This window comes from Apteryx mantelli, chromosome 1, assembly GCF_036417845.1.
Source record: "Apteryx mantelli isolate bAptMan1 chromosome 1, bAptMan1.hap1, whole genome shotgun sequence".
Classification (NCBI taxonomy): Eukaryota; Metazoa; Chordata; class Aves; order Apterygiformes; family Apterygidae; genus Apteryx; species Apteryx mantelli.
This window is the reverse complement of record NC_089978.1, coordinates 154,235,323-154,250,288: the sequence shown is the minus strand read 5'-3', so window position 1 is coordinate 154,250,288 and position 14,966 is coordinate 154,235,323. Positions and strand designations below refer to the sequence as shown.

The following is a 14,966-nucleotide window of genomic DNA, read 5'->3' as shown; positions in this document are numbered from 1 at the left end:
ATTTTAGCTGGATTGTCAAATACAGAGAGGGCTGATAAACTTATGGACTTCCCTCAGACACAGTTTCTTTACTGAAACAAGTTTTCTCTTTTCAAGGAGAAAAGATCTCAGCTTCACTAGTCGTTTTTGTTAAAAGCACTTGCATTTGACAATGAATTTCTATCTAAAATACATTGAGTTTGTTCTCTGCACTTCCCACACTTTACTGTGTCTTAGCCTCATATTTGCTGTTATTATACTGCCTCTGCTTTCTTTTACCAGGCCACCACAGCAAGTAGTTGCTCTTTTCTTCTAATTTTACTCCATGGAAACCAGAAAACATCAGCTCTGCAAGCTGCTTGATTTCCCCTTTGTGTTTCATAATCCCAGACCATTCTGGGAGCAGGAGAAACTGCTAACATCCATGCCATCACTTGATAGAAACAGATGCAGCTAAAATTTACACCCCATCACACACAGTGTCTTGTTCAAAGCATGCTGAGAAAACACCGTTTAGGTAACATACCAAACCTTTCCATTTCCATCTGTTCTTGCTGACTCTGACATAGCTGGTTGGGAATGGGTCAGGAGGTGGTAGAAGAAACTAAGTAAAGTGTTCAGTGCTAATGACAGTGGCACACGCTGTAACAGAGGGATGAGGCAGGGATGGGACAGGATGGGATGGCGATAGACAGTCACACAGACCCCCTCCCAGAAGCATTTACAGAATTACCTCCGTGGTGACCAGCATGGGCGAAAAAAAAGAAAAAGGAGACCTTTATTACTGGGGAACATGAGCAACTGTAGGAAGAGGCTTGACGGCCTCATTGGTACCAACTGCAAGAAATAGGAAGATCTCCATCTTCATCTTGGAAGACTGTGGTCTGAGAAGCCTCTCACCTCTATCCCAGTACTCCCAGCATTTCCTACCCAGAACACAGGGCCTGGTTCACATTCCCTCTGAGAGCTGAGCCCTACAGGGTACTGCCAGCTCAGAAAGGCATTCCCAGGGGACACCCAGGGTCTCTCTGAATATACAAAAGGTGGGAGTGCTCCAGCTGTGATTAAGGGAAGAGGCCTGAACTGAGCCAAGCACTCACCTTCCCTGTGGACTTGACCCCTTTCCAGATGCAGAAGTAGCAGATGATCCATGCGAGCAGCAGACACAGAGCCAGTTCCCAGCGCAGGCTGCCCAGGTGCTGGATGCCATCAGAAATTTTTAGCACTCTCCTCCTGCATTGGGGGGAAACAAAACAGCACCTGAGTGTCACTGATGTTGGCCACTAGTGTTCCCAATCCCGCATTGGCTCTTACCACACCTCCACAGTGCCTGACAGCTTTGGGGAGAGGTGATATCCTACAAACAACACCGAGCTCTGTGCTACAAGTACTAGAGGAGTCAAACAGTGGTCCTCAGTTGCTTCTCTTAGACAAAAGTACTACCAGCCTGGTGGATCACATATGGGACACCTGCTTCTACTCCCGCTCCCACACTGGCCAGTTTGGCCAAGACATTTCTTCTCCCATTCTTCGTCTGCCCTGTCCTGTTTGAGGTAAGAACTCTCTCTGCCAGAGTGTGCAGCACCTTGTGCAAACAAGCAAACATAGGCTCTGTGTGAGCCTTCTTTCACACACATTACAAATTTCACCTACACCTTTCTTACACGCTTCAAACAAAGTGGATGATGCATTTCGTTTAGGACACAGCATCGATTAGGACGACACAAGAAGCAAGGCTCTCCAACCCCCTTCTCCATAGCCCCCTTCTGTTGTCTTTAGGAGCGGATATGTATATCACTTCAGGACCCAGAGCAGCAGAGCATCCCATGCCATGACAAAGGCCAGGACAGGCCCACAGCAATCAGCATAGCATGGACAGAAGAGACAGTGCTGGGCATTCTCTTTCAGACACTGTGGAGATAAGATCCTAAGCTAGATGAAGCTTTGTTCAATCCAGTTCTCATGGTCTCGCCCTGACCATCCAGCAGCTTTCCATGGTGTGGCTGTGCCAAATCTTCCTCACCACTTAAGGTGGTGGAGAAGTAAGGACTCACCCCTCTCCTCCTGTGTCTCCTACATCACACTGATAGACGTGAGCATGAAACACCATGGTGAAGTTCCAAAGCCCCAAGCCTGAGATAGGCAAAGAGGGACAAGCACTACTCTGCAGCTCCAACAGCAATGCACAGAGCATGCTCTCAAGCCCGTCCTGCTGCAAAATACAGCAATGATTCCAAAATAAATTCTCTGCTGGAGAACCACAGTTTGAGATACATGGCCTCCTTTCCTGCCTTACAGCCTAGTGATGGATTGAGAGGATGAGAGTTTAGAGGAAATCACTCTGCCCTTTCAGACATCTTTTGTTACCTTGCAGTTTCCCTGCTTCTACGGACATGGACCCTGAAACAAGTAGGAAGTAGATGCCAACAGAGCGTAACTAACTGAGCACTGTACCACAGCCAGAAGAGGCCTCAGGAGAATACCATCGCCTTGCTGGCAGGTCAGCACCTCCCCAGGAGACTGTTGCCTCCCTACACTGCTGCCCAAAGAGGGCAGAAACAGATGTTGCAGAGAAAGCTGTGGACAGTGGAAATTTCCAGTCCCGTGTGCTGATTCCCCAATAATATTACAGGGCTGTTCAAAGCACTGAAAGAAACATCTACTCTTCTAGCAGCCAGTCTCAGGGAGGGCAGCCTAAGAAAGCCCAGCATCTTCTCCCATGCGAGCAGCCAGCTGAGGAAGAACACAAGCTCAGAGAGCACAAGGGAGACAAAGTTAAAAAAAAAAAAAAAAAAAAAAAAAAAGGGAAACAAAAAGGTAGAAGAGGAAAAGACCAACTATGGGAGGAATTAATGCGATAAGCTTATTAGCAAACAGCAACGCATTTACCCAGCACCTTCTACTCTAACGATCCCACTCTGTTCATACATAGACATAAAAAAAGCACTTTTCTTTGTGCTGAAGCAGGCATACCCCGAAAGTGTTATGTGCTCTGATAGCACACAGCAATAATGTTGAGGACAGCAAGGGCAGAGCACTCCATCAGCCTAAATGCACAAGGGAAATTCATGGTGGCAGCAGGGAGTTTACTTGCACAGTCTATTATCCAGGACTCGGTGCTTAACTGTGCCCATTCTCCTAGGAGACACTTAGGATCATCAGAGATCACAAGTCATTAGGACCATGCCTTCATGCCAGAAATAAAGTGACTTTGTACCTCAGTGTAACTAACACACAGGCACTATCACAAAGGGGGGGGGGGGACAGTGAAAATGAGGGAACAAATTTCACTGTGAAGTAAGCTAACCACAGCACTTCATTTTGATTTTGGTGAGCTTTCCTCATCAGGATAGCTTGCATATTAATCGCTAAAGTAAAAACATGATCTCTTTTTCTATTTTTAAGGTAAAAACCATCCCACATACAAAAGTCACTATCCACCAGGACAGAACCTGCTGGGAACATGCTGGTATCACACAGTAGCACCGATTCAAAGGAAAGAGATCACCTACTGCATCATCAGCATGGGCTCCTGCAGAACACAACAGGTTTTTAAAGGTCCCCTCTCCAACAACTGAACATGTTAAAGCTTGCCAAAACTTGAGAACAAAAACCCACCACAGAGCTGCTTCTTTGTGGATCACCACAGATCTTGCCCCACTCCCAGCTATAGTGTTGGCTGTGTCCTGAGCACATTTACACTGGATACAGCCACCAGGCAGATCAAGGACTGCATGTGGCAGAATACTCCAAATGGAACAAAAGTAATCAATAATCCAGAAGATATACAATCCGCAATCCAATCCAATCCATAGATCTGCCCCAAGATTTCAGGAGGATTTAGACACAAAACATACAGCCAATTCACCTACGTTGCAAGAGGAAACAATTGTATAAGGAAGATTATGGGTGGCAATGAAGAACATGGGAAGAGGCAGAGAGAGAAACAAATGGAGAAGGGATGAGTGCAATAGCAGAGAATGAAGATAGAAGTAACAGAGAGAAGTACAGCAAACAATATCAAGGACCAGAGGAGCCAAAGCAACAATGAAGCGTGGTCCACACAGAGGGTCACCTAGCCGTCACTGAGGTCAGTGCAGCTGAGGAGCCAGAAAGGTCCAGAGGGCCAGGAATACAACATAAGAAAAAGACAAAGTCAAATTCCTCTCTCAGGCAGGCCAGCCTGACAAACAGCTCCAGACAAATACCACCAGGCCCTGCAATGTTACCCTTGACTGACAACACTGCACCTGAGATCAGAGCTCTGCACATCTGCCTTCACCCTGACCTGCCCAGCTTGCAATGTTATGGCCTGTTCTGACAAGGATGAATTATTAGGAAGTGCTGCTGTGGAGTTTATTCATTGCCCAGGGAATGTATTTCTCAGAGGATGAGGGGAAGATAGGCCTTTCTTTTACTTACTCCCAGAACTCAATGACAGGGGAGGTGGCATTTTCATTCGTCACATTCAGCGTGGAGTTCGCCTTCTGGAATTCCATGCAGCTCCCTGCAGAGGAGACCCAAGAAGAGAGGGAAGGTAAATAGCAATGACTGGAATACCAGAGGATCTGAAAAATAGCTCCCTTTCCATCCTTAATGTCAATACTCAGCAAGAGACAAATTTTCTGTAGTCCCATGGATGCATGAAAGGAGTCCCCTCCAGGGTAAGGCTGGCAAGACACTTAGGACAGCTAAGCAGACTGCATTTCATTTTTTCTTCCAGTGAGTATGGTGAGCCACCCTGACCAGCACTGGGCCCACCACTAATGCATGGCACAAGAAGACTAAGTTTTTCAACACTGCCACTGCTGCCAAAAAAGAAGATGCCCTCCATGGCTGGAGTGCAGAGCCAGAGCAGCCTGGAAAGGTGTCTAGCACATTAGGTTGGTCAGACACAGCAAATGGGCACACAGTAGCAACCTGAGACACTGGGGGCTTTTTGGCAAATGCCTATGTTATCAAACAGAACTGAGACTCTTCTCTAATAGCACCAGCAGAACTACTGCTGCCACTTTGTCTAGCAATAACCAAGGTTTGCTCCCCCGACAAACCATGGTCTGACCCACATAGCAGTAAGTTGCTTTCATGAGTTAGTTGGTATTTACAAGCAGCAGGTTTTCTTGTGCAGGAGCTGGGGGATGAGGAGTGGGAGGGGACCCCACACCTACCTGTGTTCCACTCATGGTCACAGCTGCCCCAGGGAAGGTCTATGGTGAACGAACTGAAGAGATAAAACAAAGCCCAGGCCAGGACAATAATGTAGTAGAAGTTCAGAAGTATGACAATGACCTGTGAGGCATAGCCAATTCCTGCAGAAAGAAGGTCTTGAATGTGGATAAATATGTCAAGGGGGAGGCACGGTCCTCACCTTAAGGTGCCTGCCCTCAGACTGGCCCACAACACAAGTCTCCCACTGTGCTCATGTAATGCTTAATTCTTTACTTCTCATTTTGACCATGCTGCTGTCTAAATGTGAGCAGAACAACCGCTCAAGCCGTTGTCCCCCCTCCAGTGGTACCCAGACTCCACCATCCTGCATTAGCGGGGGTTTTGGGTGGCTTCCTTGAGAAGCTGACCTCCATGTAGGAAGAATGGAGGTGCTCTGATACCCCGGCACACTCTTCCCTTCCCTTGCTCTTGGATAACAAGGGAAGCCCAGGTAAACCCCAACAGATTGCAGACAGATGGAGAACAGATCACAGCTAACAGGCTGAATACTAAGTGGGACTAAAGAGCACAGCAGAGTCATAGTCACTTTAACCAAACCTGTACCGACAGATTACTTTGGAGAAAAGCCAAGATTGGATCAATATGTGAAACTACTGGCTGACAGCCAATTCTAGGGGCACAGCCCTTGAGACTCTGGGGCCTGGTACCTACTAGAAACTCAGCCCCACAGGGCAGTGAAGGCTTCTGGGCATCAAGTCTCTCTTGAGTGACTCAGCATTTGGCCCACCTCTTAGGGACCAGCACTGGAGGCTGTGGTTGGGCTACAGGCTGCTCCACATAGCGTCCCCTGTAGCTGTCACTGGGTGAGGAGCTCACCGTGTGGGGTATTAAATCTGCCCACCAGCTCCAGGCTTTGGATAGTCTGTAGGAAACACTTGTCCATAGGAGCCAGCCCTAACAAGGAGTTAAGTGCATTCCCCAGGTGGCTCCAAGTGAACAGAGTGGTTCTTGGGTGATGGAGCTGCCAAGATAGCTGAGCAGACCTGAGAGATGAGCCCCAAGGCCAGTCATTCCCTGGTAAACCCATCCTCCCATTTTCTTTATTGCAGCATTTTCTAGTAAAAGGACAGGAAGAGGAAAGAGTCTGGACACAGGATATGCAGATTATGGTTGGAAAGCAGGTTGGAAAGACACCCAAAGAGACAGAAATATATGACCACGCTCCATCTGCTGAATAACATCTCTTTTACCAAAATTCACTTTTTATTTTGCTCACTCTTTTCTTTTCACTTTTCACTGTTTTGGAACTTTTTAATATTAAAAATACATACCTTCTCTGGAAGGTGACAGAGGAGTATCTAAACATTTTGGCAAGTGGGGAGGAGGCAACTGAGACTTTTCAGACCCGAGAAATCACAGACAGTGTCTCGAGATTGGATGATTGTGCTGAAGTAGTGCAAGAAGTAGATGTGACAGTTCATGATTTATTAAGACAGCTGACATGTTTCGCCACTAAGGTTTTAAGCCCTCTGTAAACTCAGAAAACTGACACAGGATCAATTTTAAAAGATAGCAGTATATTTTAGGTTCCTCATAACTATCAGAAGCATTTTCATCATTTGGATCTTGGAGGACAATTTTATCAGGCAAAGCTCACGGCCAGTGCGCTGTGCATGATGTGGAAGGAAGCTGGGATGCAATGTAATGAGGGCTACTGTTTGGTGAGAAAGGCGAACAATTTTCTCAGCATTATTTTGGAACAGGGATGGTCAGTGACCCTAGCTGGGCTGGCATCTGTGAGGGTCGTTGGAGCATGTGATAAGGTACATAATGAACTGAGCTGCGAGGACAGGCAGCACCTCCCTTCCCCCATGCCTCACGGAGCTGGTGTCAAGGGAGCATCCCTCCGACCGGGCTGAAGGTCCCAGTCCCAGCGCTCCTTCCCACCTCACCTTGCCCTCCTGGGCTCACTTACCTTCAAAGAGAGGGCAAATCCTCCTCCAGGCCGTCACCCCTCCCTGGCTCGTGTACTGGCCTAGTGCCGTTTCCAGGAAGAACACTGGGATCCCGCAGGTGAAGAGGAAGATGAGGTAGGGGATGAAGAACGCACCTGGCAGATTCAAGCAGTGTACAAGAAAAACAAATGACTGCATTTGGGCCATCCTAAACCTAGAACTGAGCAACTTCCTCCAGGAGAGCCCTGAGGAGGACGGTATGGGAGCAATGTGGGCTGCTGAGGGTGGGAAGGGCACGGATGTGAGGTGCCAAAAGCAAGGGGTTTTCTTCAAGGTCTGATTCCCAGAGCAGTGTGACTGCTTGAGAAACTCAAAATTTAGAAAAGGAGAAGAGAAAGGAAAGTTTCTAGGCCAAACTTTTGTGCAGAAAAGAGTAAAACAAGTTCTCATTAACTGTATAGAAATAAAGGAGATCATCCTACTGTGAAACCATTGTGATTTTTAAGAAAGTTGTTGATTCCTTTTAATCTGATTTTTCTGAATGCCTGTTGTTGACACTACCATAGGTAACAACACCAAGACATTGAAGAACACATTCAGAATAATACACGCATCCAGTTTTTGGGCTTGCTCAAGCATTCACTCACTGAAAAAAAGCAGGCATGCAACTGGAAAGAAAGTAGTGCAGAAAAGTATTTCCCTCATGCAAGTAACCAGGGATCCTTCCTGGTCAAATCCTGTTGTGGAACCAGATGGGGATGAAATGGGTCATGTTCGTGATTACTCCACACTAATGTTAAATGCACTAATGGCTTTTGTTCCACAGAGCATAAGAGAGCGCCCCACAAATGCTCCCTGCTTTGCAAACACACCATTGAAGCTGCTGAAGCACAACCACACAGAACAGCGAGGGAAGATGTTGGAGCTAAGCTTGGCTGCCTCCAAGCACACCCTGGAGGGCCTTCCTCTCCCTTCCTCTGACTGCACTGGGGACATAAAGCAGGATGGGGACTTCAGTTGGAAAGGGGCAACCCCAACGAGCACCAGCAAGGCAGTGACAGGCTCTGAAGGGCATGCAGAGCCTGAGGAGACATCTCAGCAAGCCAAAAACTCTTTTCCCTGCGTAGTCCTTTTCTGTGCTAGTGAGATGCTACCTGGCTCTCACTCAGGTTGGTGGGGGTGTATGAGGATCAGCAATCCTGGTGTACAGTCAAATGAAATCTCTTGGTTTTCGAGTTAAGAAGCTTAGCTAGCATGCCGGGGCTGGGGAGAGGGAAGGGGCGCTCTGGGCCAGCAGTCCCACCCCACGCTCGCTCCAGCAGGGTACACAGCAAAAAAACACCAAAAAAATATATGGGGAGAGCATCTCCACAGCTCCCTGTGGGAAACGCCAGCCGAAGGGCAGGATGCTGTTACCTGGCAACCGCGGGGAAGGACGAATGTGCCTACGCGCTTTCTCTGTGCTAGTAAATACATTGGTTAGAGCAAAGGGCGAGGGGGAATAGTTACATCAACACAATCCCCTCAAGTCCCATCTTGTGTGCAGTTATATTACCATAAAAGTGGTGCGTTTTTCCAAGAGAGATTATTGTTGTACAAAAGTTTGTACTGAACTAAACCGCCGCCACTAGGTCTAAGGAAACACCTCCGAGCTGGCAGGTGGGGCTGTCCAACGGGGGTTTCGTTTGTTTGCAGCCTGCATTTTGGACCTTCCTCTTCTTCAGCAGCTCCGGTTACCTCAAGTTTGTCTGTTTGCAGTTGTTTTCTGAAAGACTTCACCCTTAAGGAGTCTACCTCAAGGGTCCTAACACGCAGATCATGAAATGAATTGAAATGACAGCGGGGTGTGGGAGAGATTCACAGGGATGCGTCTGGGTCCTGGGCGACCATCTCCCCTGCTCTCCGCCTCCTTCCTCTCCTCCCGCCCCCGACCTCATCCCCACCACCATGGTGCTGAACACCTTACAGGGGGTGACCCCAACACCAGTGCAGCTGCTCCCCAGAGGGGTGCAGGCCCCCAAACCCAGCCAGAGAGCTGCTGATGCCAGGACCTTGGGGAGCAACGCCAGGCTGCAAGGCAGGTGTCCCCACAAGGACTGCCCAGCTGTCCTGCCTCGAGGGCACCTTGCAGGGGACAAGGCCATTGCGGGGAAGAGGACTGGCACGTGCCAGCACAGGTGGGAAAGGGTGGCAAGTAAGGCTGCCTTCAGCCAGGCGCTGCAATGAGAGGGAAAATAAAAGAAGAAAGGTGCTATAACACAGCTACCTTTCACAACCACGTAGGCCTGGAGGCCCATCTGCACTGCAGCAGAAAGGGCAACCCCTTACAGCAGGTTACGACACAGCTCCTTCCCATAACGCAAGGTGGGAACGCATCCAAGCAGCCCCAAAGCATGACCTGACTTTTCTCCACTTGAACTCCTCCTGTCCCGCCTCAGGGTGAAACCCCGACAGAGATTTTCCTTGCTGAAGCCAGCAGCGTGTCTGCATGGAGCACACCCTTCATTGCAGCGCTGACTTCCCCGGCCACCTCTCCTTCGCTCTTGCAGGGGAGGCCGCGGACACAAGAAAAGCTGGTGCTGGGTGAGCGCGCGGGGCCAGGGTGCGGCAGATTGAGCCACACCGCCAGACAGGCTTCCCCGGTATTTCCCAATCGGCAGGGCCAGCCTGCCCAGGGAGGGCCTGACCCCACCACAGGAGGCAAAAGCAAGAGTGAACAAGAGTGAAAGAAGAACATCTTTTGCTGTTTGCTTCTCCTCCCACTACCACTTTTTTTTTTTTTTTTTTTTTTTTTTGCTACATAGGCCTTTGTTATCAAACACCGAGCACAAAATATGCAAGAGACCATTCTTGTTTTGTTATGTAGAAAGATCTCTAAAGAAAGGAAAAGTGACAAGCTGCCTCTATTTGCATAACTGAGATTTTGCAGATATCCTTTTTTTCTGTGAAGAGTCCTGGCTTATTTAGCCAAGCAAAGCAAAAGCTGAGAAGAGTTACCATCACCGTCATCACTGGGAGGGGGAAAAAAGGCAACTGGGGAGGGGGGCCACAGAGCTCTTTAAGACCGAAGGTAACTTTGGCATAAAAATAAATGGTTACAGACTGGCCATGATTAACCTTAAGCTGGAAATTAAAAAAAGGTTCCTAACCACCAGAGAAGCAAAAGTGCCAGCACCAGCCTTCCCAAAGGAGTATAGACCTCTGACAGCTTTTAAAATTAATCTCAATACATTACAAATGGGTGATTTGATATAGCACCAGCCAGGGTAGGGCTGGACTCCGTCATGCAGGAGAAAGCCTCTAATCCTGTGTAGCCTTATTTCATTCCCTACCCCAAGAAATGCCATCTGGGAAATGCCTTTCTGTACAAGCATCTCAAGCACCATCTTTTCTTTAACCTCATGGGAAGGTGGCCAGAGAGGGTCCTAAGGTGACAAGTTTTGCTTGAGATTTCAAATTCCTCCTAGCCTCTCCCACTTTGCACTTTGGTTCAGGCCCATTTCTTGGGAAAAAAGGTTGAGAGATCCCTTTTTGTCTTCCCTCTGCTGTCCAGCCACACACTGTGGCTTTGGTGTCCCAAAAGCCATCTTGAAGCTCTTCCCTCTTCCCCAGCCGGCAGCACTTGAAAACGGTGGGGCACAGCCCTGCGTGACTGCCCCTTGCAGAGCACAGCAGAGGGAGGACTGCGAAGACGCTACTCCCAGGACCTGCTCCTCTGCCAGCCAGCAGTGCTTGTCCTGAGCTGGTTCCCAGTGCAGGGAGAGCACAAGGATGGTGCAGCGACTGGAACAGACACCACGCGGCAAGCAGCCAAGAAATATTCCCGATTAAAAAAGGAAAACAAGAAAAATCCTCCCTTTCAGAAATAAGATTCCCAATCTATTGGTAAAAAGAAGCAAACACAAAGCAAAATCCAGTGTGAAAATAGCTAAATGGCAGCTAATCCTCTTTTATGCCACTGGGATGAAAGCAGTTTAGTGAGGCCCGTGAGACTACCCCAAGCTAAAGCCAGGGGATTTCAACCCAGAGTCCCCAGCACTCGCTCCATGCCAGCTCCACGCCAAGTGCCGTTTCTCCTCTCCCCATCCTTCCAGGGAGCCCAGTTAGCAATTAATCACTGAATAGGGAGCATAATTCCTTCTCCGTGTGCCACAGAGAAAACAGACACACGGCCAAACTTAGCAGAGCTTTGGGCTTTCATCTCTTAAATAATTTTTTTTCCTTTGAAAGAAAGTCACAAGCTAAACAAAGCAGAAACAAAAACTTGTAAAAGCCCATGGCAACCGTCTGCCTGCAAAAGTGAGTCCAGCTCTGCTGCGAAGCTGCAGCCCAGCCCAGCTCACACACCCCCATGGACCTGCTACAAATCATTACTGCGCACAGAGCCCGAGCAGCACTGATGGGCTGTATCCTTTACGGACAATAACAACACCCCGCTCTGTCTCTCTCCCTTGAGCACGTCGATCCTCATGCCTCATGACCCCGCTCAGAGGTACATTTCCCCCCCAGCGCATGCACAGCTTCATTCGATGCCAGGAAGCACCATGGGAAGCAGAAGTGGCTCTGGGCTTCTTCACGGAGGCAAGGAAAACCCTGTAGCTTTGCCTATCTCGGCCCCCAGCACCAGGACCCAGCACCCAGATGTGCAACTCAGCGCATGCACCTAGCCAGCAGCAAGGTGTCATGCCAGAGGGCCAACGCCATCACGTGGGACCAGGGACTGGGCTACCGGCCCCGGCACAGTGGGCAAGCAGGCTTCTCCCTCAGCATTATATTTAATGGATTTTCACCCCTGTGGCAGGCAGGGCCTTCCTTTGCAAAGATTTAAAGACGTGCAAAACAGGAGCCAGATGGAAACTGCATGTCCTTGGCCCCTCGGCAAACACCTGGGCACCCTTGCTTCTAAGACGGACAAACTCCCAGTAAGGCAAGGCAACACAGAAACATGCAGACTAGACAAATTTGGGGGCAGAGGGGTGAACACACATACCATCTCATCAACAGCAGACACAGTTGCCACTTGGGCACAACAGGCAGGATCTGCGGCCACCAGAGCCTTGAAGCGCACAAAGGCTCCAAAAGCCCCTAGAAAATGCTCCAGCTTCTTGCCGCAGCAGTGGGGATGTCTGTGCCCCTGGGGCCTCCCGCACAGCTCCTGTACACACACCCTGCTGCAGCTCCGGGGCACACGGTCCTGTTTGCACAGGAGGCCTGGTGCTTCTCAAGAAAAAGGTACTTGGAGTGAGTCTCCCAGCTGGCAGAGCTGGAGCCCCCACCCTGCTTTTCCCTCTTTGTGCACACAGCTGCCAGCCTCGCCGCAGGACAGGGGCCCCACACACCTCCAGGAAACAGGGCCATGGTGGCCAGAAACCCTAGCAGAGTGCTGCTCAGTTACTTACATCTTACCAGGTCAAAACAGATCCTGCTCACTGCAAAGCCATGCCCGTGAGTTGGCCTCCTCTCTACAAATGTATCACTCAGGCATTACTGAGAAGCTGCCATCAGCCAGAGGTAAGCAGAGGGAGATGCAGATGTGCACGGAGGGACAGCAGAGGGACATCACATCTGGGGTCGGCCAAGGGCAGGGCTGCACTTACCTCCACCATTCTTGTAGCAGAGGTAGGGGAACCGCCACACATTTCCCAGCCCAATGATCTCCCCAGCCACGGATAGCACATACTCCAGCTTGTTATTCCACTGGCCTCGTTCCAGAGTTTGATCCTCTTCCTTCTCCTTTTCCATGCCTGGATGTGCAGGTATTGTTTCGCCATTGCTAACTGCACCAGGGACTCTGTAATCCATCCCGCCTTCAGAAGGAGTTTCCTTCATTACGGTTAGAACATGTCACGCAACAAGGCAGAAATTCAGGCTACGGGAGGCAGGAGAGGCAAGAATACACATACAAACACATACACACATACCGAACCATTACTGTCTTGTTCCTTACAGCGATTCCTGCTGGAGGAAAGGCGCTAAGAGTGTGTGTGCACTTTCAGTGTTTAGTCCAAAACCAGTCATCAAAAGCCATTACTGGTTTCATTATTTATAATTGACTCATCTGAAAACACTCCAGTTTCTGAAAGCCCATCCTTCAAATACATTATTACTGAGAAGTTTTACTGCGCACAGCAGGCCCAAAGGCTGAGCCAGAACGAGTTCCTGCAGCAGCATGCACTGTGGAAGAGACTTAGGGGTTGGGGGGGGGGGGTGTTAAATCCTTAACAATATATTTTATCAGGGTTTCTCTTCTCTGTTGTTGCTGTTCACAAAGGTCTGGTTTTACAGACCATGTAATGAAAGCCACTAAACACAGAACTGTTAGATGTGGGAAGAGGACAAACTAAAATAGGAGGGAAAAATTCTGGCTTTCAGTGGTGGCAACTGTTACTAGCAATCTATGAGCACTTCTAGTTATTTAAAGAGATGAGAACATCTTCATACAAAAAGAGGATTTTTCAGGATGATGCTGTTCTCTTAGTTGAAGGAAAAGAACACATCCACATGAAATGACCATGGGGGATCTCTCCGCTACAAGGGCCTGCCCCTCAAAACATCTACCTGTTTCTGCAAATATTCCCTTTAATACCACATCTTGGGAAACTTTGGCACAGCAAGAGCCGGGAACTCCTGCAGTGGTGGTGCCTTGCCTTGCTCTTCTAGGCAATAAACTGATCTCCGCTAACATAAGTAAAAGACAGGCACAGAGTACCTGGGTGCTTCCCTTGCTTTCTTGCCATCCCCAAAAGCCTCCAAGAGGATGCGTTTCTTCCCACAAATGCCAGAGCTTAGTTTAAGCGACTATTTCTGCATGGTCAGTGCTTCAGAGCACCACAAGGAGACATGTACAGGGCGTGCGAACTGCACCAGTTCTGCCACAGGGATTTTGGAGGCTCAGGGGGTGTCCAAGCCTGTTCCTCATGAGCAGGATACCCTCCTGGCAACAGAGTCCTGCAGTGTCGCGGGGTGCGGGGAGCAGACCGCGGCTCCCACCAAAGCCCTGCACCGAGGTTGGGATCGCTGAGGACAGCTTGCGCCAAGGAAGGCGCTTTCCTCTGCCGCTGGCCATTGCACCCGCTGGTGCCCTGCTGAAGCGGCTTGTTGGACCCCAGGCTGATGCCTGTCAGTCATTCACACTGGCAACTCCTTCACCCGAAGAACAGGAAAACGTGTTGGCAGCTCTCTCCCCTCCATGAGGGAGAAAGAAAACAAACAAAAAAAAAAAGCAGCAGCACTTTGACCCACTCCCCTTGCCCTCCCTGTGTTCCCCCCAGGCACACGTACCCCACTATGAAACGCTCCCAGAGGCAAAGAGGAACGCAGAGCCACGAGAAACACTTGCAGGAGTTTGACAGGGGCCGCTCAGAATTGGGAGGAACCTTCCACCCTAGAAAATGATTAAACAAGCAGAGAGCGCACCATGACCTCTCATCCATAGCGCAAGCGAGGGAGGCACCGGGGTGGGCGCCGAGGGGGAAGGGGCGCGGAAAGCAGAAGCAGACACGAGCAGAGCTGTTACCTTACGGAGCAAGCTGTCAGGGCACTAGCCGAAGGGAAACGTGGAGGCACCACTGAAAGGTACTGGCTATTTAAAGTGTGCAAAGAAAACTTCTGCCGTGGTGTAATCCTAGACTTCGCCCAGCCCACATTCCTTCCCCCACCCCCAGGGCTGGACAAAAACCTACACATGACTGATTTCAAGGCCATGGCGAAGGGGCTCTTTCCCCCTGCCTGCGAGGTCTTACTTGCCCTCCACCAGCACACGCGGGGCTGGCTGATGCCACGCATCCCCAACCTGCAGAGTCCCTTCCATGCCTCCCGCTGCCCATCCCGCTCCCCTTCCCGTGGATCAGCTCTCCTTCCTCC

At 49.6% G+C, this 14,966-nt stretch overlaps 1 protein-coding gene across 5 annotated transcripts in view; it reads right to left on the bottom strand.

Annotated features, from left to right (window-relative positions):
* The window catches only part of SLC6A13 (solute carrier family 6 member 13), a 35,537-nt gene extending 20,846 nt beyond the window's left edge, over positions 1-14,691 (bottom strand). For 4 of the 5 annotated variants that reach the window (XM_067307336.1, XM_067307359.1, XM_067307354.1 and 1 more), the window contains exons 1-4: positions 7,124-7,556; positions 5,148-5,288; positions 4,402-4,486; positions 1,080-1,212 (exon numbers count right to left, since the gene is read on the bottom strand). In XM_067307336.1, the coding sequence (XP_067163437.1) occupies positions 1,080-1,212; positions 4,402-4,486; positions 5,148-5,288; positions 7,124-7,553 (789 nt within the window). In that variant the 5' untranslated portion in view covers positions 7,554-7,556. Of the gene's footprint in view, positions 1-1,079; positions 1,213-4,401; positions 4,487-5,147; positions 5,289-7,123; positions 7,557-12,700; positions 12,973-14,384; positions 14,488-14,619 lie in introns of those variants that run through there. The other variant, XM_013947831.2, reaches the window with a different exon arrangement.
* Between the last annotated feature and the right edge of the window lie 275 nt (positions 14,692-14,966).